The 20,746-nt window shown below is 41.6% G+C and overlaps 5 protein-coding genes across 6 annotated transcripts; 1 reads left to right on the top strand and 4 right to left on the bottom strand.

Moving 5' to 3' along the window:
- The first annotated feature begins 7 nt into the window (after positions 1 to 7).
- On the top strand, positions 8 to 2,191 carry LOC148883103 (c-Myc-binding protein-like). The gene is made up of 5 exons (XM_089023161.1): positions 8 to 333; positions 500 to 575; positions 658 to 706; positions 1,873 to 1,987; positions 2,067 to 2,191. The coding sequence occupies exons 1-5, from the start codon at positions 319 to 321 to the stop codon at positions 2,103 to 2,105; spliced, it is 294 nt and encodes a 97-aa protein (XP_088879287.1). The 5' UTR covers positions 8 to 318; the 3' UTR covers positions 2,106 to 2,191.
- A 939-nt stretch (positions 2,192 to 3,130) lies between these two features.
- On the bottom strand, positions 3,131 to 6,399 carry LOC148883102 (gap junction alpha-9 protein-like). Its single transcript, XM_089023160.1, has 3 exons — positions 6,026 to 6,399; positions 5,108 to 5,379; positions 3,131 to 4,368 (listed from the first exon to the last, which is right to left on the bottom strand). The coding sequence occupies exons 2-3, from the start codon at positions 5,348 to 5,350 to the stop codon at positions 3,142 to 3,144; spliced, it is 1,470 nt and encodes a 489-aa protein (XP_088879286.1). The 5' UTR covers positions 5,351 to 5,379; positions 6,026 to 6,399; the 3' UTR covers positions 3,131 to 3,141.
- Positions 6,400 to 7,002: 603 nt separating this feature from the next.
- Positions 7,003 to 11,931, bottom strand: LOC148883101 (uncharacterized). Of its 2 annotated transcripts, none has more exons than XM_089023191.1 (6): positions 11,764 to 11,931; positions 10,773 to 10,877; positions 9,880 to 9,983; positions 8,719 to 8,890; positions 8,593 to 8,646; positions 7,003 to 7,614 (listed from the first exon to the last, which is right to left on the bottom strand). In XM_089023191.1, exons 1-6 carry the CDS (start codon positions 11,826 to 11,828, stop codon positions 7,389 to 7,391), a joined length of 726 nt encoding a protein of 241 aa, XP_088879317.1. In that variant the 5' UTR covers positions 11,829 to 11,931; the 3' UTR covers positions 7,003 to 7,388. The 2 variants fall into 2 exon arrangements, with proteins under 2 accessions (XP_088879317.1, XP_088879318.1); XM_089023192.1 differs by lacking the exon at positions 10,773 to 10,877 and adding an exon at positions 10,337 to 10,622 and having other exon boundaries at positions 9,880 to 9,986; positions 11,764 to 11,917.
- Positions 11,932 to 12,520: 589 nt separating this feature from the next.
- Positions 12,521 to 13,322, bottom strand: LOC148883100 (fatty acid-binding protein, liver-like). Its single transcript, XM_089023193.1, has 4 exons — positions 13,251 to 13,322; positions 13,001 to 13,173; positions 12,851 to 12,940; positions 12,521 to 12,629 (listed from the first exon to the last, which is right to left on the bottom strand). The coding sequence occupies exons 1-4, from the start codon at positions 13,315 to 13,317 to the stop codon at positions 12,579 to 12,581; spliced, it is 381 nt and encodes a 126-aa protein (XP_088879319.1). The 5' UTR covers positions 13,318 to 13,322; the 3' UTR covers positions 12,521 to 12,578.
- A 585-nt stretch (positions 13,323 to 13,907) lies between these two features.
- slc9a1b (solute carrier family 9 member A1b) lies at positions 13,908 to 20,746 on the bottom strand. Its single transcript, XM_089023190.1, has 12 exons — positions 20,259 to 20,746; positions 18,739 to 19,199; positions 18,027 to 18,277; positions 17,648 to 17,865; positions 17,255 to 17,451; positions 17,084 to 17,173; positions 16,374 to 16,444; positions 16,118 to 16,285; positions 15,878 to 15,986; positions 15,704 to 15,802; positions 15,471 to 15,546; positions 13,908 to 14,631 (listed from the first exon to the last, which is right to left on the bottom strand). Exons 1-12 carry the CDS (start codon positions 20,524 to 20,526, stop codon positions 14,441 to 14,443), a joined length of 2,199 nt encoding a protein of 732 aa, XP_088879316.1. The 5' UTR covers positions 20,527 to 20,746; the 3' UTR covers positions 13,908 to 14,440.

The following is a 20,746-nucleotide window of genomic DNA, read 5'->3' as shown; positions in this document are numbered from 1 at the left end:
CAAAATGGCGAGGCCGCAATCCAGTTTCTTCATAAATCAGATCTAATGATGAGGGTTGATGAATTGCGCTGACTTTCACGTTTGAAAGCGACAGACCTATTCGTAACAAAAATGTATTTATTCATTGTCATCCATGAATGTAATCATATAATTAAAAAAAAGAACATTATATACATATATTTAAATCCCTGGTTACAGCAACGTCGGTCATGTGTTGCTACAGCGACGCGTGCGTCGTAAACTGAAGCAAACTCATCGATCTTGTTTCCTAAAATCGTCAAATTACTTGCCTCAAAGTTGAATTAGGCAATTTTCTTCATGGAACACAAAAAGGTGAGTTCAAAGTTCAGTAAATTGTTGTTAATTCACGCTGAAAAAAATTACGAGAATAAAAAACTGCAGAGCGACGCATAGGTCGTTGTGCGCTTTGCGTCTGTGGAACATTTGACAAAAAAAATCATATAAACATTGCAGCTAACAAGTTTTCCTTGTTCTGAAGGGCACAATAATGTTGGAAAGAGTAGAATTTAGAAGATATCTTGGACGGACTGGCATCCTAGACGCTTTGACAAACGGTAAGCAGACAGTCAATAAAACACTTCAAAATCATATTAAAATATGAAATTACATTTATGAATTTTGTGTCACATTTTACAGCAATGGCAGCCCTCTACAGCGATGCTGATAAACCCAAAAATACCATGACGTATCCTTTGTTTCCATGATAACCTGATGAAAATCCAAGATAAAAATTAACGTGGGAAAATATTCAAGATAATCAAGTCACCAGATATAAGGAGTTTAAAAAAATATCACCTGAATATTGACGCTTGACTCCTTTTATAGAAAAAATATCCGTTTCATTGACCCCCGAGAACAAGATGAATATGAAATATGAGCGTCTCTTGTTCCCTATCATTCTATTCACTTTGTATGTCACTAATTATGACTGGAATCAAATACTGAAATAAAATATATGAGCAAGATAATAACATACATATAACTCATTTTACGAACTTAATTGGTTCCCAGAAAGTGTGTGTCAGGCAAAAAGTTTGTCTGCCGAACATTTATTTCCCATAAGAAACCATTAAAATGAGAATAATCCGTTCCCAGGTGCCCATAAAACAAATTTCTACTAAATAAGCCTTAAAACTACACAAAAATATACCTTATTTTATGTATAATAAACATTAAAGAAATAAACTGTACTGTATAATAAAATTGTTTTATTGACCTTTGTGATGGTCGTTGATGGAGTTGCCTCTTGATATCCGAGTGAAGTTGCCGTGCTTTCTCGGCGATAATACCATCACTCACACTGTCCCATGCTAGCTGCTTTGCGTTAATCCAAATCAACAGAAGTTTTTCAACCTCTTCTATTGCCTGAGACCGTTGCTTAGACAACACAGAAACACCTATAGCCATACGTAGCAATGGTCGACTTAGCATACTGGTACTGGGACGCTAAGTCACACAAACGCACACTTCGTTCGTGTTTTTTGATGATTTCCTTCTTCTGCTCGACTGTAATTTTGTTTTGTGTCCTCTTTGGCTGAACGCGAGCCTGTGGTGGGGTCTTTTTCGGTCCCATAATAGCAAAAGTACTCCACTCGATAACAAATCACGTCTGCACTCAAAGAAAGTGGGTGTGGAAAACTAGTCCGCCAGCCACTGTGGCGCTGTTCGACCGTGTGGTTTGGTGTTCATCCGCCAAAAACTAGTGGCGCTGTGTGGTTTGGTTCGTCCGCAAAAATCTAGTTCATTAGCCAAGACTACATGCTCGTGATGCGAAACATTTATAAGCTGAAAGCGTTCGTAAATTGAGGTATAACGGTATATGTTTAAACCTGAACTTCAATCATCTGATAGTTTTTTGAAGCGTCACATCATGGAACAGGAGGCTGAGGCGCTTGCTTCTGAAAAAGTTGAGCTACAGCAAAAGTATCAGCTTCTCATGGCGGAGAACCAGACTTTGAGGAGGAAGGTAATCATTTTTTTTTTTAAACATCAAAAAGTCTTCATTTTTTCTCAATATCTGATTATTTTTTTGGGGGGCTTTGCAGCTGACACAGTATGAGCCATCACCCGAAGCTGACGAGTAAAAGGGATGCGTTCCTATTTTGCTGAGAAAAAGTAGAGATGAAATCAATTTTAACCCATAAAAAGAGAGTGAGATTAATTTTTGTTTTTTTTTTTTTGCCTTAATTTTTTTGTGCCTTAATAAAGCTGACAAAACATTTTCATGTGACAGTCTACACATTTTCTCGTAACTAATCATTCATTTGTTAAGTCGTAATGAATCCGGTAATGGCAGTGAATGAGTTACTGTAAGTATGAGTACTACAAAGTATGAGTACTGTGTTACCACTACTCCCTTTGGACTGAGAAAAATGCATAGTGATACATTGGCTTACGAACTTAATTGGTTCCCAGAAAGTGTGTGTAAGGCGAAAAGTGTGTATTCCAAACATTAATTTCCCATAGGAAACCATGAAAATGAGAATAATCCGTTCCCAGGTTCCCATAAAACATAATTTTCAATTAAATAAGCCTTAAAACTACAGACAATATACATTATTTTACGTATAATAAGTGTGATTTGGTATTGTAATTAAATAAATAAACTGTACTGTATAATAAAGTCATTTTATTTACCTTTGTGATGGTTGATGGCTTGATGGAATGGATAGCTTTTTGCATAGTGTCTCAAGGAGCTATGTGTTGTACATCTTGGAAGTTGTGATATTGCAACAGATGCAGGCAGACACACCAGAAACTTCATTAATAGCTGGTTCCCTTGCTTGTCTTTTCTCTGCAGTCTACACTCTATCTTTGAAGTATCAATAAAGTTGATACGAGTCCAAATGTCACTGTTTTCTATGCATGTTCTCACCTTTTCACTTTTGCGAACGACGCAACACTCATTGTGGCTCTCCGTGTGTTTCCCGAAAAATAGTTCATATGCCAAGATTATATTCCTGCGAATTCAACGTTCGTTAGCTAAAGCATTCGTAAGCCGAGGTATCACTGTACCCAAGTGCATACATGTGAATAATTTACTCAAGTGGAAGAAATGAAGTATTTGTATTTCATGACTCAACATGAAGGTCCTGTAGCAAAATATCAAAGAGCGGCGCCTTAAATCTGCAGGTCAGTGGGAGCCCGCCTACAACTACTCCCGCCGCTGCTGGTCGCCGAAACCCTCCGGTTGGGGGAGGAAGCGGCGGGGCTTGGGCTATCCGGGCTACGTCGGGATACCGAGCTAGCATCACCGCCCGAGTCCGGACTCGGTGGCCTGGCGGACCTCCTCACGCTGTCCGACTTGGAGAGCAGGTTCCTGGATCGGTTCCCGGCGCTACCAGTTGCGCTTCCTGCGCGGAGTTTCATGGAACCGCCCTGGTAGGAATTGCCGCTATCCGAGGTGTTGCCCTCCAGCACCGTAGAGCAGTTCCATTGCGGACTCGGCCTACGGGACTTTCGGACCGGAAGATTGGCGGTGGAGACCAGATCGGACGATGTGGCGCAGTCCAGCTCTTCGGCGTCCTTGTCGACGGGCGGCGAGCGGGTCTCGCTGCTCGTGTTGTTGCTGTTCTGGTCGGTGGGACTGGAGACCACTTCCTTGGTCTCCTTCAAGCCAACCGGCTTGACATCAGGGTCCTCCTGAACAGGTACGAAAGCAGAAGAAGCGTTGAGGAGCGGGTAGTTGGGCCCGTTGCCCTGCTTCTCCAGCAGCAAAGTGTAGCTACTTAGCGCCGTTGGAATAGTCGCCTTCCGTCCCCCCGTCGAGGTACCCACGCACACTTGGTGCACCACCGAGTTTTTCTTCGACTTGTTGACATAATAATCATCCAGTTCCTCCTTGATATGAGGGTAGTAGTCCAAAATGCCTTTTTTGAACTTCTTGTAGCTCAGGTGCATAATCTCAAGGAGGCTGAGGAACAAGGAAATGCAAGCAATCACCTGCATGAAAACCATGAAGACGGTTTTCTCGGTCGGTCGTGACACAAAACAGTCCACCGTGTTCGGGCAAGGTTGTCGCTCGCATTTGTAGAGCGGACTCAAGCGATGTCCATACAGAAGCAACTGGCCCGTCATGAAGCTGACCTCCACCACAGCCCGCGTGACGATGTGGGCCACGTACGTGCACAGGAGTGAACCCCTGAGGGGGGCTTTGTTGAGCTTGCCTTGCTCCAAGCCCCGCATTTCTTTTTCGATACGGCGACGGGCGTCCGCTAACTCTGCGTCGACCGATTCGAGCTCACGGCGCAGGGCCACCTTTTTGCAGTGGCGTTCCTTTTCCAGGGCGCGGAGGCGGTAGATGGCGTGGCCCATGTAGACGAGCGAAGGGGAGGAAACAAAGATGACCTGGGGAATGGAAAACATTTATCAGAAGCAATTTTTTTTGAAGATAATAATACATTTCATTTATAAGCGCCTTTCAAAACTCAAGGTCACTTTACAGTCAGAGGATCCGTTTTTCTGTGGGTGAGCAGCGGCAGCCACACGCGCCAGCGTTCACTCAACCGGGAATAATTCAAATAGATGTTATCTAGCTAGCTAGAGAGCTAATAGATCGCAAATAGATAGCAAATAGCTAGCTAGCTAGGTAGCCAGCAACGGTGACCCCGTTAAACCGGGAATAACTCAGATGATAATAATAATCCACTTCATTTCTAAGCCTTTCAAAACTCTCAAGGTCACTTTACAGTCACAGGATCCGTTTTTCTGTGGGTGAGCAGTGGAAGCCACACACGTCAGCGTTCACTCAACCCGCAATAACTCAAAAAGATAGAAAGCTAGCTAGCTAATAGATAGCTAGCTAATATGTTTCCTGACTCAAATAGATGGGATATCCTGCCGTGACGTCACGAACAAGGGGGCGGGACTTTCTGAATCTTCCCAGTTTCGATTTTGTGGCCGTTTTGGGACACTAAGTCATTTTTTTATTGTTAGTGTTATTGTTTGGCATTTGACTAAAAATATCAGCGTGCATGTTTTGGGTATTTTATATGCTATAAAACATTTTTCTGATGTCAGTTAGGAAACAAAAAAAATGGTGTTGGTTGTCCTTTAACTAGAAGTTCTACACAAGAAGGAATATCACCTGTAAGACCCAGTAGCGGATGAGCGAAATGGGAAAGGCCTGATCGTAGCAAACATTGCGGCACCCGGGTTGCTCCGTATTGCAGATGAAATCCGATTGCTCGTCGTTCCAAACGTCTTCGGCGGCCACGCCCAAAACCAGCATGCGGAAGATGAACAAAATAGTCAGCCAGATCTTGCCCACCATGGTGGAATGGATGTGGACCTCCTCCAAGATGCCGCCCAGGAAGTTCCAGTCGCCCATGTTGGATTTTTGTCTCAGTTACAGAAGATCTGAAAGGAATGAAAAGACTCCAACTGATCATGTTCAAGCACGTCCGAATTTACGATTGGTGATTTTCAGTTCAAATTGCAATTATTTTGAAAATTTACAATGACAGTAGCATGCTAACGATGCTAATGTTCATTCTCCTGTCGATGTTTCACATCCCATCCCAACTTAACAAACGAAAAGGAGCAACCACAAAGATTATTTCACATACGATAATTCAAAATTTGAATTTTAACTCATTCGCTCCCATTCCCGAATTTAATTGGGAATAGAAAATTGCGACATGTAGCGCCGTTCACAAATTTGTTCGGGTTTTGTTTTTTTTTCTTGCCGGGGGTGCCGATAAAGCACTTGTCAGAACACTGGCAATTTTTGCTGCTGTAAAGGCAGCCACTCTCGCCGCACCATCTTGAAGTCAAACAACAACAAAAACAAAGGTAAGAAGAGTCTCTATTCAATATTTTGAATGCATTTCGACTTATGACCATTTTGACTTACGACCGTTTGGTCCGCACGGAACTCGGTCATAAATTACCTGTATTCTGTGGGCCCTGCAACTTCAGTGAAAAGGACAAAAACCCTGGCACTGGAGTGGACACATTTTTTTGCACATCATCAGGCAATGAATGAGTTAAAAACAACTCCAACCTTTCATCCTGGTGACGAAACTCGGTCCGCCGAGGCCTTTTCCTCCCCTCCAAGTTGAAGCGCTACCGAAACCAAAACATGTCTGGTTCGCGACGCTGTTGCTGCTGCAAAGCGAAAATAGCCAATGATGCCTTTCAGCCTCTGCGACCCCGTCCAGAGTTGAGCGAGCTGATCGATGGCGCCAAAGCACTGTTGCCATATCCCTCGCAGCGTTGTTCTCATAGTCCAAACACATGCAACACATGTATGTTCTGTTGCGTGGCCTCCAACTAGAACTCAAAAAAATTTGTTAGGGATTTAAGCGAGGACATCAAATGTCCAATTGATGCAACAGGACATTTGGGTAGCCCTTCAAGATGTCTCCGGAGGTTCACTCAAAATTTCTGATGCAACCCAAACTATATACAGTACTGTATGTATATATATATATATATATTTTAATTTCCTGTAAGATAAAAGTATCTACATTGAAAATGAACCTTATTGAAGTCAAACATGCCAACACCCCGTGAGATCAATGCATCTTTTCGCTCGATGGGACTGCGTCCCATTTCACGCATGGCTGCTCGCACGCCGCAAATGTGGTTCAAGCACTCATTCCCGTTTATAAAAAAAAAAAAAACTAAATCAATATGGTAATACAGTAAAGTCTCGTTATATCGATATTCAAGGGAGTCCGAAAAAATATCGATATAACCGGGACTATCGATATATCCAACCCTGTTTGCATGTAATTTTCTCAGTGCGTGCATAGAAATAGTATCGATATAACCGGGACTATCGATATATCCGATATCGATATAACGAGACTTTACTGTAGTTCATTGTGACCGGTTCACCAGTTGCTTAGTACATTAGAGCACTGCTACGTTGATGCTATTCGTCCGTCCGTCTCTGGCATTCCCGCATACAATTACACTTTGGGATAATGAATAACATTTATGTGACATGGCTTAATAAACGGTGGTAACAAAGTGTCATTTCCTGTAAGCAAGTTTATTTCCGAAAATAATCGCTTCTTCCAACAGAAGACAAAAACACATGCACCAGAAAAACTAACAAATAACCGCCCGCCCCCAATAAACTTCCTGTTGAGTCAATGAGGCAAAGCTCAGTGCTCCAAACACAGTCTGATGAAGTGTTTCGAAAATGGCCAACAGAAAAGAGAACCACGCGTGGTGGATTTTCAAAATAAAAGCGATCTGTATTAAAAAACCATCGGGAAAATTTCCCCATGATGAAGGGGAGAAGCGAAAAAAAAAAAGAACCAACCAGGAAATTGTTTTACAACACATCCATAACATTCAAGTCCAAACAAAACCGACTCCAGGATACCCCCCCGCCGCCCTCCATTTACTTCCCCTTAGCGTCCTCCGGATTTGCGGCCCGTCCAAGAACGCGAGCGTGAGCGAGACCTGGACGCTGAGCGAGACTGGGAGCGGGACCTGGAACGCGTCGGGGAACGTTCCTGCCGTCCGTCTTCTTCGGCGTAGTGGGAGGCGGCCGGCGGTTTGGCGGGGGGCTCGGCCGGCGATGCCGATCTGGATGGGGAACGTCCTCGGGACTCTCGGCGTGGCCTCTGGCGGTGCCTGAAAACCGACATTACGGTTAACTGCACTATGGAAGTGAGAGACCGGCATCTTCCGCATCAAAATTTGACCGAAAGTTGCCGCTGCCTCACATTTAGACCCAAAGGATTTGCTAAAAGAACATACAGTGATACCTTGGCTTACAAACTTAATTGGTTCCCAGACAGTGTGTAAGGTGAAAAGTGTGTATCCCAAAAAATAATTTCCCATAGGAAACCATTAAAATGAGAATAATCCGTTCCCAGATCACCATAAAACATAATTTTCTAAGCCTTAAAACTACACAAAATATACCTTATTTTATGTACAATAAATGTGCTGTGGTATTATAATTAAAGAAATAAACTGTGCTGTTTAATAAAGTCCTTTTATTTACGTTTGTGATGGTCGATGGCTCGATGGAATGGAGTGGCCGCTTTCATCAGCATTAAACACTTGATGAGGAACGTAGCCTTCTTCTTTCACCATCTTGAGGAATGATCCCTTGTAGGTGCTTTCTCTGCGATAATTTTATCTAGTTCATCAATTGTGTTCTGTTTAGCTGGGTTGATAGCTTTTTGGATCAACTCGAGCCTGATTGATGGGAATTTTAACCTTACAGTCTACACTCTGCCTTTGAACAATCAAAGTTGAAACGAGTCCAAATGTCACTGTTTTCTATTCATTTTGTCACTCTCTCTCTGTCGTCTGCCTGTCTCTTTAATGTTTAAACCACCTCCCCGCACTGCTGCGTTCTTGACCAATCACGTGACTTTAACTGACGACTGGGGGCGGGGAATAGAGGACCAAAACAAGCCGGCCGCCGTTTTCTTGTGAGGAGAACGGGCTCGTTTGCGAACGACACATCACTGTTTGTGGCAGCTCTGTGTGTACCCCGAAAAATAGTTTGTCTGCCAAGGTAAAATTTTCATCAATTTAACGTTCATAAACCGAAAAGTTCGTAAGCCAAGGGGTTCCTAAACCGAGGTATCACTGTACCTGTCCTCTTCGCGGCCTCTGCTGCCTCCTCGTCCGTGCTGGCGTCCGCGAGATCTGCAGAGGCCAAAATGTCCGATCAAGACATCTCTCCGAGCAGATATCCAGTCGTAATCGGACGCGACTTACTCCCGAGGGCTCTCGGAGCGTCTGCGCCGTCGGTCGTAAGAGGGGCTGCGCGAGCGGCGTCGGTCGTAACTGCGGCTGCGCGAGCGTCTGCGGCGGCTGTCGCGATCGTAGTCGTCGTAACGGGACGAGCGCGATGGCGAATGCCGCTCCTTTGTCTTCATCTGGTTGGGTGCTGAGAGGATGACATTTCAAAACACCCGGACAATTTTAGATCAAGCAAGCTTGATATTTTTAAGTCATTCACTGCCATTCCCGAATTGAAAATACGACGTAGAGCAACATTTCCAAATTTGCTTTGGTTTTTCTTTCTGGGATCCCAATAAAGCGCTGGCCATGGCCTCTGGCACTGTTTTCCCTTCCACGCTGGAAGCATTTCCCATGTAATTTAGGACTTAGACTCTTTTTCTTTCATCAAAAAAAAGTGTTAAGGTTTTTTACTCTGAATTGAATGTTTATGTAGTCCTAAAACTGCATATTCAATGGGTCCTGGAATTTGAGTGACAATGACAAAAACCCTGGCACTGGAGTGGACACATTTTTGCACATCGTCTGACAGTGAACGAGTTAATCATTTTTATAATAATAATATTTTATTTCAAACGCCTTTAAAAGCTCTCAAGGATACTTTACAGTCACAGACAAGCATAGATACAATAATAAATAAAATTAAACAGAATACAATAAAAAAATACAATTATAAATAGAAACAAGTATGTAAGTATATGTATTTGAATATTTATTATTGTATCTAATACACTGTCAAGGGCGACCTCAGAGTGCAGATTCCACTTGCGACCTCCCTGTGTGGAGTGATCATGTTCTCCTTGCGGGGGTTTTCTGCGGGTACTCCGGTTTCCTCCCTCAATCCAAAAACACGCAAGCTGATCGAACGCTCAAAATTGTCCCACGGTGCGAGTGTGAGAGCGAATGGGGTTTCGTTTCTGTTTGCTTTACAATCAGCCGGTAACCAGTGGGTGGTTACCAGTTTGTTTCTATGTGGCCTGCGATTGGCTTGTAACCAGTTCAGGTTGTCCCCCCCCCCCACCCCCCCCCGGCTAGGAGTGGATATATTTTTGCACATCATCTGGCAGTGAATGAGTTAATAACCAACCGGAATTCAAATAATCTGTTCAACTCCGATAAAAACAATCATCCACTCACTTTTTCGGTCTCCCTGGGCGAACTGGATCTCGATCTGGCGGCCGCATACCCACTTCCTGTCCAGGCTATGAAGTGCGTCCTCCGCATCGCGCACATCCTCAAACATGCTGAGCGGTTAAGGCTTTTTTTGGTTTGCTCTCTCACTCTGACCTTGCTTTGCAAATTCATTTCAGAAAAACGATGCGAGACCACACACAAATCCCGAAAGATATTGGACTCCATTTTAGTCATGCTTCAGTTTGTGAGGTTGAATTGACGTGGCCTTGATACATAAAGCACACACGACACACAGTAAGTAAACTATTTTTTTTTGCTTTCCAAACAATATTGACAGGACTCAGAACACAAATCATAAGACATCAACAGCTGATTCAATGAGTTGAAATTAAGTTGCTTGTCAAAGCTGATTTGTGGAAAACGTGTCTGGAGAGGATACAAAATTATTCCGACTTGTTACCTTTGCTTGACTTCATCTTGATCTTTACACTCTTTAATCGATTCCCACATAGAGCGGGGCGACTTGGGCCGGGCTTCCTGCTTGATTCTTTAAAACTTTCTTTTCTTTAGCCCGCTCTGTGCCACTGACGAGCTTTGGCTCCGACACCTTTTTCCTCTTCGTGCTTTACTTCCTCCCAACCTTTTCCCCTCCCTTTGGTCTGTGCCTTGTCTCTTTACAGTTATGCTACACGGGTCTTTGTAACTCTTTGTGTGGCCGCTTCCACAAGGGGATGCTTTTACATTTTCTGAAGCGATAACAAGAAAAATAATCACTGTTAGATAGGTCAATCCGTACAAGAAATTCAAACATCACAAACCACAAGTCTGCTCTGCTGCTAAAGGAAGCAATGTTATTTGTTAGGCATGAGCACAGCAACGGTTTTGGGAAAGGATATTGAATGTATGCAAATCCTCTTGGTTGTCGTGTATAGAAGTCAAGTGGGATGTAGACATCTACTACTGGCCCATAGCGGCCAAATTCACGCCGCAAATCCTCAGGCCTGAACACCGTAAATATACAAGTGTAACTCAACTGGGCAGCATGTGTGAAGAGAGAGAGTGAACTGAAAAGGGCCAGTTCACCAAAATTATGTCAAGGAACATTTGTGGGAGATTTTTCTACTGAAGCATCTCTGACTTACCGTCTGTGGCTATAAAATGCAGGTTTGGTGAGTAATGTAGGCGTTAACCAAATACCGTGTGAAGATATAATGTCAACAATTAACTCGGATATTAAATAGCCTCAATTTTAAATACCATGATGTTGATTTTGGGTGAACTGACCCGATCAAAGACAAAAAAGTCTACTTAAAAACAGCTGTGCAATTTAAAGTGTGTTCTAAAGGATTCTTTAAAATTATACAGATGACAAACGTAAGTGAGGAGACGAATCTGTGGAAACTATTTCAAAACGAGTTGGTTACTTTTTTTGCCTCGAAATTGCACAAGTAACTCAAATCGCCAATCAAGGAAATAAACGTGAGGGACACTGTGAGCATACTGCATATTTTTATAAAACGAATAATGTTTCCTTGTTACATGAAAATCACGGTCACAATTCTAGACTAAGGATACATAGTTTGTGACGAATCTGAGAACCCGCAACGCAAGTTCACACATTTCCACGTCCGCAAGCGTAACATGGACGCCAGTTAACGTTCACTATTTATATATTTAATGATAACGCACATACACCTTATATATTAGAATAAAACACAGACGTATTATTTTGATTTTGAAACAAAGTATCCTTCTCAAAATTGGCTCAAGCGAGGCTCCATTACACGACGCAGGCCTACGTTAGCCCAGTTGCTAAGATACGTTAGCTTTCAACAGTTCAACGTGGAGCACCCGATTTACGGAAAACCCACCGGAATTTAAACTCACCTGGATTCGTCGGATATGTTTCTGACGAACAAGGACGAATTCGGTGGACGCATGTAGCGAGCCATGGCTTCTGTTTCGAGTGTAAGCTTTATAACTTACAAAGAACAATAACAAAAAAAACCGCTGCTAGTTTTTTTCAATATGGAGCCAAAAATGTGCTCCTCCTCTTCTTCGTTGGTTTCTCTGCTGCTTTAAGACGTTTCAGGTACACAGCAGCGACCCCTAACGACACTAGTGTGATCTTCTTTGATTGTCATTTTGCTGGTGGATAAAATGTACTCATATTCTACTGACATAAACTGATGTAACAATAATTAATAATAATAATAATAATAATAATAATAATAATAATAATAATAATGTTTGTCGGTTTGTAATGTTGTACCCCCTCAAAAAATAGTTTGCTTTTCAGGTCATATGTCCCATCTCAAAACCCACATATTTAAAATTGCATTTCATGTGTAGCTCTCTCCTCTTGTTTCTATTTATTATTGTATTTTATTTATTGCATTCTATTCGTGATTGTATTTTATTTATTATCGTACCTATGCTTGTCTGTGACTGTAAAGTGTCATTGAGAGCTTTGAAATGCGCTTAAAATGTACTGTATTATTATTACATGCCCTTTTTTTTCTTATTGTCCATTCTTACATTTTCTTAAAGTAGCCAATTGATGATGATGACGACGATGGGCTGAAAAGACCGTCAAGTTATGGATTAAATAATTGGGAACCTAGAAAGTGTTGTAATGACCCATGTTTAATCGTATGAATGTCTTCTTTTTTTTTTTCTTTTGATGGTTGTTGACGATGACATCACACTCGCTTGCTTCTGCTGACGTAAATCACAGAACCAGTTGTGACAGTCTGGGGGGGTGGGTGAGATGTTTCCAATTAAAAGACGAGGATTTTCCTTCATAAAAATGCAAAATATTCACAACCACTGTACTGTTTAAATTTACAACTGCATTACAGTGTCCCCTGGTGGCCAAGTGGCGCACATTCGAAGGAGCAGGACATAATTCCTACGAAATATTGCAAAAAAAAAAAAATTTGTATCACTCAATAAATGTATGTTTTTGACTAACCTCAACCATGTCCTCCCCTTGGATTTCTCGAACTGAAGTGAATTTGTCAGCCTCGGTAATCAGCTTCCCGTTCTCCTCCCTGACAACACACTAGAAACACCACAACATGATGTTCAAAACACAACAGCAAAAGAGGAGTTCTGCACTTACTGTAAACTTCCTGCCGTCCACCAAAGTCATTTCGGTCTCCTTGCCGATGCAGAAGGAATGCGTCTTTGTGAATTTGGGCGTCTTGATGGTATAAGTCCAAGCGTCGCCGTTCTGCTCAAACACAATCAGCGGCTTGACATCCTTACGCATCTTGATGACCATTTGGGGTGTACCTTCAAAATACGCACATCAGTTGACATCATCTGATCCCTCCCCGCCCCCAAAATGATATATTGTACTCTTATTTTACCCATTGCCTTCATAAACTCCTCCAGGTTTTGCTCCAAATACACTTTCCAGGTGCCGCTGAAGTCCATGTCTGCTCCTGATGGTGCCGCGTTGTGTTTATGGCTTGTTGGCTTGCTGGTTGGCAGGTTTGGGAATGGGAAATCCCTGTTATTCCGCCGATCCAAACTCACAAGGGGAAGGGAGAACCATTTCTCCTTTTTTTTTTCTTTTTTAAAGATTTAAAAATTGGTAATATTTAACCAAATACAAATAAATAAATACAATAAATAAATCAATAAGAAAATAAACACGTAAACAAATAAACAAGCAACTAAATAAAAAAACAAACACAGACAAATAAACAAGCAAATAAATAAACAGACAAACAAATAAACAAAGAAAACAAATAAACCAAAAATACATATATACATAAATAAATAAAATAGTTCTAAAAAATTCAATAAAAATATAATAAAATACAATAAAATAAAATAAAATAAAATAAAATAAAATAAAAAACAAACAAACACATCATCAATCAATCAATCAATCAATCAATCAATCCCAGTCGACGGCGAATTCAAACCCTTTCAGGAAGAGTGGTTATTACAGTGGACAAAATGTTGACATTTGTAAACATTAAAAAAATGTCACAATAAGAAAATCACATTGTTATGTACAAACCTTTATTTTCACCCCAATCCTGAAACAAGTCTCCAATCAATCTGTTTTGCGGCTGAAAATATAAAAATACTCTTGGCAGCACATAAACATTCTTTTAAGGCAAACATGCAGGCAGCTTTAGCTCAGGCAGTGATTGACAGATATGCAAATACAAATATACTGTACATCCTTGCGGACTGAGTCAAGTAAACAGTTTACAAAAGTACAATTTGCTAACTTTGATTGTGAATGGTCAAGAGCTGACCTTACTGGAGGAATGTTAGAAACACTTAAATGTGTATATAAACGTCCCTGAGAAAAAAAAAAATAGATACAACTATAAATATGGAGAAAAAAAGTTAAATGAAATCAACAACCACACGACGCATGTGCTTTCAAGGGTAAACTCCACCCATTTGGTGTCTCTAGCAATGACAAATAAGCGCTAAATCAATAAATAATAATATTAAGAATAGTCATGAAAAATAACACACACATATACAGTAATTGGCCACGTAATGAACAAAAATCTTACACGCGTTTCTTGAGCTATGACTTTGGACCAGGGTCACTGAGACGACGCGATGCTTTGAACTGCTCCTCATTCTCATTCTCCTCATTCTCCTCTTCCTCCTGGAAGCCGCGCCCGGATTCGTTCAGCAGGCTGATGGCATTGGGGGCGTTCCGGCGGGCCTCCTTTGGGGTGCCCTCGCCATCGTCGTACGTGTAAACTTTGTGTGCTGAAAAGAGGGGGGCGAGTCACGAGTCAATACATAAATAAACAAACAAATAAACACATAAAAAACACACACACAAAATACAGACACAAATAATTAAATAAACGAAATAATTAAATAATCAACAATAAATGAAATAAAAAAACAAATAAACAAATAAATATAGAAACAATAAATCAATACACAAATAATTAAAATAAATAAATACATAAATAAACACACAAATCATTAAATAAACATAAAAATCATTAAATAAATTAAATAAATAATAAGCAAATAGACAAATCAACAAAACAAATAATCAAATAAAATAAATAAATGCATACACAAATAATTAAACAAAATAAATAAATAAACACAATTAAATAAATGACGTAAATACATAAATAAATACAATTAAATATAGAAATGAAATAAATCAATAAATACACAAACAATTAAACAAAATAATAAATAGACATAAATCATTAAATAAATAAATAAATAAATACACAAATAAATAAAATAAATAAATAATTCATGGGCAAATGAATACAACCAATAAACAAACAAATAAATACAATTAATGCATACACAAATAATTAAATAAACGAAATAAATAAATCAACATACAAATAATTAAATGGAATCAATGAATACATAAATAAACTAAATCAATAAAGAGACAAATAAATTAATAAATTTATTAAAAAAACAAATAAATACATAAACAAAATACATCCACACACATAATTAAATAAATAAAATATATACATAGATTAAAAACACAAATAAATAAATAAATAAATGAATGAATGAATGAATGAATGAATGAATGATGGGGTGGGAGGCGGGTGACTGACCTGGTTCGAATGCGACTCTCCTCACTGAGGGAGGTGGGTCCGGACGTTTTGCCGGCACGGTCAGATAGTGGCTCATCTGTGCAATGCAAAGCAAAGTGGAATATTTGCCACGTTATGTAGTTCATGACGGACCTTTTCAGGTTCAGTGGGTCCAATTGTGGATAGATTATCAGCGGGATCAAGTTACAAGGTGCACGAAAGGGGTCAACAAGCGTAAATGAGTGAGTGCTCACCCTCCTTTCCATCTCAACACGTTGCTTCCTGAAGCGAACCTCGGTCACGTCGTCCTCAAAGGGGTCGATCATCAAGTCGTGCCTGCTGTAGGAACGAAGCTGGCGAGGCACATAAAATCCGCGAGGGTGTCAAATGGTGGTCGGCCGCGGATGAAAAACACGCCGTCTGCTTACCCGTTGTCTGTTTTTCTGCAAGGTGGAGTGTAACATCTTTCGGATTTCCTTTTGACGACTTCTGGAGAGGACGGTCTTGCGCTGGGATGGAGGTGAGGGTTCGATGTTCCTAATAAAGGAAAAAAATAAACACCATTATTGAAGGATATGCGATGACACATTTCTATTGACAACTTGTGTATTTTCCAAATCAATCAGACAAATTAACTGCGCAATCAAAAGTTTTGGACAAATACTTACGGCACCATCAGAGGCGGTTTGAAAACACTGACGCCTCCGCCGGTCTCGACCATCATCATGGCTTGCTTCATCTCCATTTTGTTGTAAAAGGAGAGCAGCTGTGGCTCAGTGGAGCGGTCGCCCGCAATCAGCCATTTCTTCACATAGGTTTTGTTGAAGCGGCTCAACCTGAATAAAATCAATACAATAAACCAGAGTTAGGAACGAATCACTTCTTAGTGTGCGTCCGGATGAGATTTAATGAAAAACGTCATACTTGTCTTTCCAGTGATGGTGTCCGTAATGTCCACAGATGTCCTCAATCCCCACGAGGAGATGATCAAGAAACTAGATGAAATAATTAAATATGACGTCTGATTATTTGTTTTCAAACGTTTGGGTGCACCTCTTCAAGATTTGTGTATACAGTATTTTATGTTAGAGTTCGAAACTATTGAGTTTGCTCATATTGTGTGTAATTCAAGAATTGACCGCTAGATGACAGTATTGCATTTCCGTTCGTCACTAAATTCGACTGAAGGAAACAAAATAGAAAGCGCTTTGGTTTTTCAACCTAGTTTTTGCTACTGATCCGAATGATCAATTCGGCGTTTTATGTCGACACAAAAACAACCTCGTGTACATCTTTTGATATGTTCGTTAAAAGTATATATTTATGTATTTATTTATCTATACATCCATCCATTGTGTCATCCATCTATCTACCTAGCCACCCATGTATTTATCTATTTATGTATCTAATTATCTATTTATTATTTAATGTATTTTTTTGCAGTACACAGAGAGAAATTAGTACTTGGTATCATATTTTCATGCTATACCCGACTCTCTCTCTCAATATATTTTAATGTGTATGTATCATTTTTCAAGTGTTTTATAAAGACCTTGAAAAAAAGGATGACGTTTTGATGCAATTACGCAAACGGCCGCTGAGTGGTGCTGTTTCTCACACAAAATAAATCTGACCTGTGTGTGAATCTCCTCATTGATGGAGTCGTCACATTCCTTCTTCTTCTTGACTTCCAGAAGTTCCACCAGAGGCCTGATGGTCATCCCCTGGCGTCAAAAAAAATCACAGATGACACAGTTTTTCAATGAAATACAATGACATTAAAATAAAGAAACAGCCGTGCTTACCTGCACAAAGACGGTGAAGAAAATCAGGGTGATAATGGCGGTAAGAAACAAGTCTTTCATCTTGTTGTCTGTCAACAGGAAACCGAGCGAGAAGGCGATGGCGCCTCGCAGGCCACCGTAGGCCACGATGAACTGGTCCTTCTTGGTTAATTTGATAATGCGGAATTTGTTGATGACAAACGTGAGGCCCACGACACCTGAAATAGAAAATAAGAGATTAGATGAATCTTGAAGCCGAATTGGAGGTAATGAGCTAATTTTTCAACTTCACATTAGCATTTGAAAATAAGAGTGGCGCTGACTTCTGATAGATCTAAGTGATCGTATTCTCAAGTATATAGTGCATGAAATAATTCTTTTGAAACATTGCAGGAATGTTGCTGTCTTTCTCACCCATCACTCTGGAGACGAGGCATAGGACCACGGTGACGATAACGAACGTCCAGTTCCAGGCGTGCGGTCCCGCCACGGTGGAGACGCCGAGGAAGATGAAGATGAGGGTCTCGCTCACGCTGCTCCACATTTTCAAGAAGTACTTGACGGTGGTGTAAGACTTATGCGAGACGTTGGCCTCTACGTACGGACGCATTACCACACCGCACGCAATCAGCCTGGAGCAGAAGATGGCAGACAATAGAAAATGTGAGATGAAAAGTGTGAGTGATTAAAAAATAAAAAAAAATAATAAAAAGGGTTAAAATGCTTCATTGTTGTTTATGGGGGACAATATGAAATACAAATATTTTCAACAGGTCTCCTAAAACGGACTCACGACATGATACCCGACAGATGGAAGACTTCTGCAGACAGGTAGGCCATGTAGCTATAGAGGAAGACAAAGAGCGGCTCGATGACGCGAGTGTGCGATGTGAAGCGTGACGTGAAGGCGCCCAGCAGCCCATAAATGGCGCCCACAAGGGTACCGCCGCACGCCACAACGAAGAAACATAATGCGCCCAAAAGGGCGTCGGTCACCGTCACCGTGCCGGCATGAGAGAACTCCTCAAAGAGGTGATACAGCACCTACACGCACACAATAGAAACAAATGAGGCTTTTAGCCTAATGCTAACAAACAATTGAAAATGCTATAGACTGGCTAGCAAGTAGCATCGGTGTCATATAGTCCAGGAATCTTGTTTATTTGAAAACAGGATGAACGAACGGACATGCATATATTCTTTATCTGCTGCAAATCATGACCTACATTTCAACCTCAGATAACTCCAAACCCATTTAACTTAGGAATTAACTTTTTTTCTGATGAAACAAGAGAGTCTAAGGTTTCTTACTCTGAATTGAATGTTTATGTAGTTCTAAAATTCAATATTCTGTGAATCCTGGAAGTCGAGTGACAATAACAAAAACCCTGGCACTGGAGTGGACACATTTTTGCATTTCTGGCAGTGAATGAGTTAAAAGCCCCCGTGTATCAAATGTCCAGGTCGTCATTGATAAAAGCAAAATGTCCGCCATAGGCTCTTACCACAGTGACAGCGTCATTAAGCAAAGACTCGCCAAAGACCAGGATGTACAGCAGCTCATTAATATGGATCTCCTCAAAGACAGCTAGCACGGCCACGGGGTCCACGGCCGACACGATGGAGCCGAAGAGGAGGCAGGACAGTAGATCCACGCCCCCTAGCTGACCCCCCTCCAACCGGCATACGCCATACATGGCACCGCCCACGAAAAAGGCGTTCCACAGGGTGCCCACCACGGCGAACACCAGGATGGTACCCAGGTTCTCAGTGAATGGTCGGATGGGGAGGAAGTAGCCGGCATCGAGGATGATGGGCGGGAGCAAGTAGAGGAAGAAGAGATCGGTGTCCAATACGGGCGCCGTTTGCCGAATAGCCTTGATGACGCCTCCCACCAGGAGCCCCACGAAGATCAGCAAACAGCTCTCAGGGACCACGTGAGACACTCGAGGAATGATATGGAAGCCTGATGACCCAAAAAAACACATCAGGGTCAGGAATTGTGAAAGGCACTGACATGGAATGAGGTTCAAAGTGGATTGGCAAATTTACAGGTTTTATTTTGAAGTAAACGGTTGAAATCATGCAGTTGCAAAAGGAGGCACACCCTCCGACTGAGATGTGGATGTGTTTGGAATAAACCTTGAATTTAAAATTCATTACTTTGGCGTAAGCTCATACCAGCCATCACCAAAAGAGCCTCGGAGGAACCCTAAATAAAGTTTAGATGTTCTAGAAGGCTGTTTTGGACATTTTTTTGTTGTTGCTTCCTTTGATGTACTTTTTGGGACTTATTTATGAGTGGCTTTACTTCATGATCACCCCCCACCCCATGCCATAAAACTTCAGCTGTTCTAGTAGGCTTCTTTTCCACACGTTTTGTCCAACATTTACTGTTATTCCAAACAAGCCACCTGGACTAACTCCGAGATTAATTTTTAAAATAGCCCCAAAACGAGATGGCGCCACCCGAGTGCTGAAATGTTAGTCTGATGATCTTCTGGTGATGGGCGCTGTTAAACCACAGACCGTCAGTCACAAGACTCCAGGTTACAGTCTTCCGGCGGTTCCGATAGACGTGCCACTCACTTAGCCACGCACTTATTGCTATCAAGAAATGCATTAGGGCAGGAAGTCAGAGTGGCCCTCCGCCCCGACAGCAGCTGGATCCATAGATAAGACCTTGATCAACCGTCAACGTGGACCTCAAGCAGTACAAAAACAGTGTAGTGTGCAATCTAGATGGATGCTGTTGACTCTCCATGTGCTACAATTTGCAATAAAACATATTTAGAGCTAATCTAAATATTTTTACATGAAACCGAATCTTAACACACTATAATTAGCTTTTTGGTTCATGGGTGGGCATGGACCACATTTATAGCTACGGCCCTGCTTCTGTTAATCTACTATCAGCAGTTCCACCTGTTCACGTTTGGATGAAAACAGAACCTGGCAAAAAATAAACAAATAATAATAATAATCATCGACCTCCAGAGTCTCTCATTTTAAAAAGGCTACTCACCAAGTTTCATGAGCAGAGCGAGTAAGATCCACAACGAGATCTCGAAGGGCTTCCTGACGTACTCGTAGTTAAAAGACAACACTGGGAAAGCCTTCTGGTGCGTCGTGCTGTTGTCATGATGGTCCTCCTCGTTTCCATGTGAGCGACTTTCGTTGTCCGGCGTACCCTGGCTCGGGTTGGAGCAGACCACAATCACCAGCAAGAGTGCAATGAGGACGCTCGTCAAACCGGGGACGCGCTCGCCTTTGCCGGCCTGGTGGTGGGCCATGCTGGGGCGTCGTATCCGGTCTCGTCCAACGACAGCTGCACCGAGACTAACGATGAAAAGGAGGAGGAGTGGCGCATGTGGGGGGGAGCTCGCATTTTGATGTGCTGCCCCCTCTTAAAATCAGAGTGCAGAATTGCGGGAGGGTGGATTCTTCAGTGTAAAGGAGTTGAAAAATCAATAAAATAAAATAAAAAAATCGATGTGAGGGTGGTAGCTGGTT

Source organism: Hippocampus bargibanti, linkage group LG20 (assembly GCF_051943395.1).
Source record: "Hippocampus bargibanti isolate YZ-2025 linkage group LG20, ASM5194339v1, whole genome shotgun sequence".
In the NCBI taxonomy this organism is placed as follows: Eukaryota; Metazoa; Chordata; class Actinopteri; order Syngnathiformes; family Syngnathidae; genus Hippocampus; species Hippocampus bargibanti.
The sequence above is the reverse complement of the archived record's forward strand: the minus strand, read 5'-3'. Positions and strand labels throughout refer to the sequence as shown.

Bases quoted from the DNA above. Each gene is read 5' to 3' on its own strand.
- LOC148883100 (XM_089023193.1), bottom strand. From the start codon at position 13,317: ATGGACTTCAGCGGCACCTGGAAAGTGTATTTGGAGCAAAACCTGGAG. The intron at 13,174-13,250 runs GTAAAATAAGAG...CGTATTTTGAAG, and splicing joins GGAGTTTATGAAGGCAATGG to GTACACCCCAAATGGTCATC. The intron at 12,941-13,000 runs GTAAGTGCAGAA...TGGTGTTTCTAG, and splicing joins TGGACGGCAGGAAGTTTACA to TGTGTTGTCAGGGAGGAGAA.
- slc9a1b (XM_089023190.1), bottom strand. From the start codon at position 20,526: ATGGCCCACCACCAGGCCGGCAAAGGCGAGCGCGTCCCCGGTTTGACG. The intron at 17,866-18,026 runs GTGAGTCCGTTT...CTTCTGCTCCAG, and splicing joins CATCTGTCGGGTATCATGTC to GCTGATTGCGTGCGGTGTGG. The intron at 14,632-15,470 runs GTCAGTCACCCG...CCCTCTTTTCAG, and splicing joins GAGAGTCGCATTCGAACCAG to CACACAAAGTTTACACGTAC.
- LOC148883102 (XM_089023160.1), bottom strand. From the start codon at position 5,350: ATGGGCGACTGGAACTTCCTGGGCGGCATCTTGGAGGAGGTCCACATC. The intron at 4,369-5,107 runs GTGATATTCCTT...TCCATTCCCCAG, and splicing joins TCCGCTACTGGGTCTTACAG to GTCATCTTTGTTTCCTCCCC.
- LOC148883101 (XM_089023191.1), bottom strand. From the start codon at position 11,828: ATGGCTCGCTACATGCGTCCACCGAATTCGTCCTTGTTCGTCAGAAAC. The intron at 9,984-10,772 runs ATATCCTTTCCC...ACCGCTCAGCAT, and splicing joins AGAGGATTTGCATACATTCA to GTTTGAGGATGTGCGCGATG. The intron at 7,615-8,592 runs GTACAGTGATAC...GTCGGTTTTCAG, and splicing joins AGAGGCCGCGAAGAGGACAG to GCACCGCCAGAGGCCACGCC.
- LOC148883103 (XM_089023161.1), top strand. The intron at 576-657 runs GTAAGCAGACAG...CACATTTTACAG, and splicing joins CCTAGACGCTTTGACAAACG to CAATGGCAGCCCTCTACAGC. The intron at 1,988-2,066 runs GTAATCATTTTT...GGGGCTTTGCAG, and splicing joins ACCAGACTTTGAGGAGGAAG to CTGACACAGTATGAGCCATC.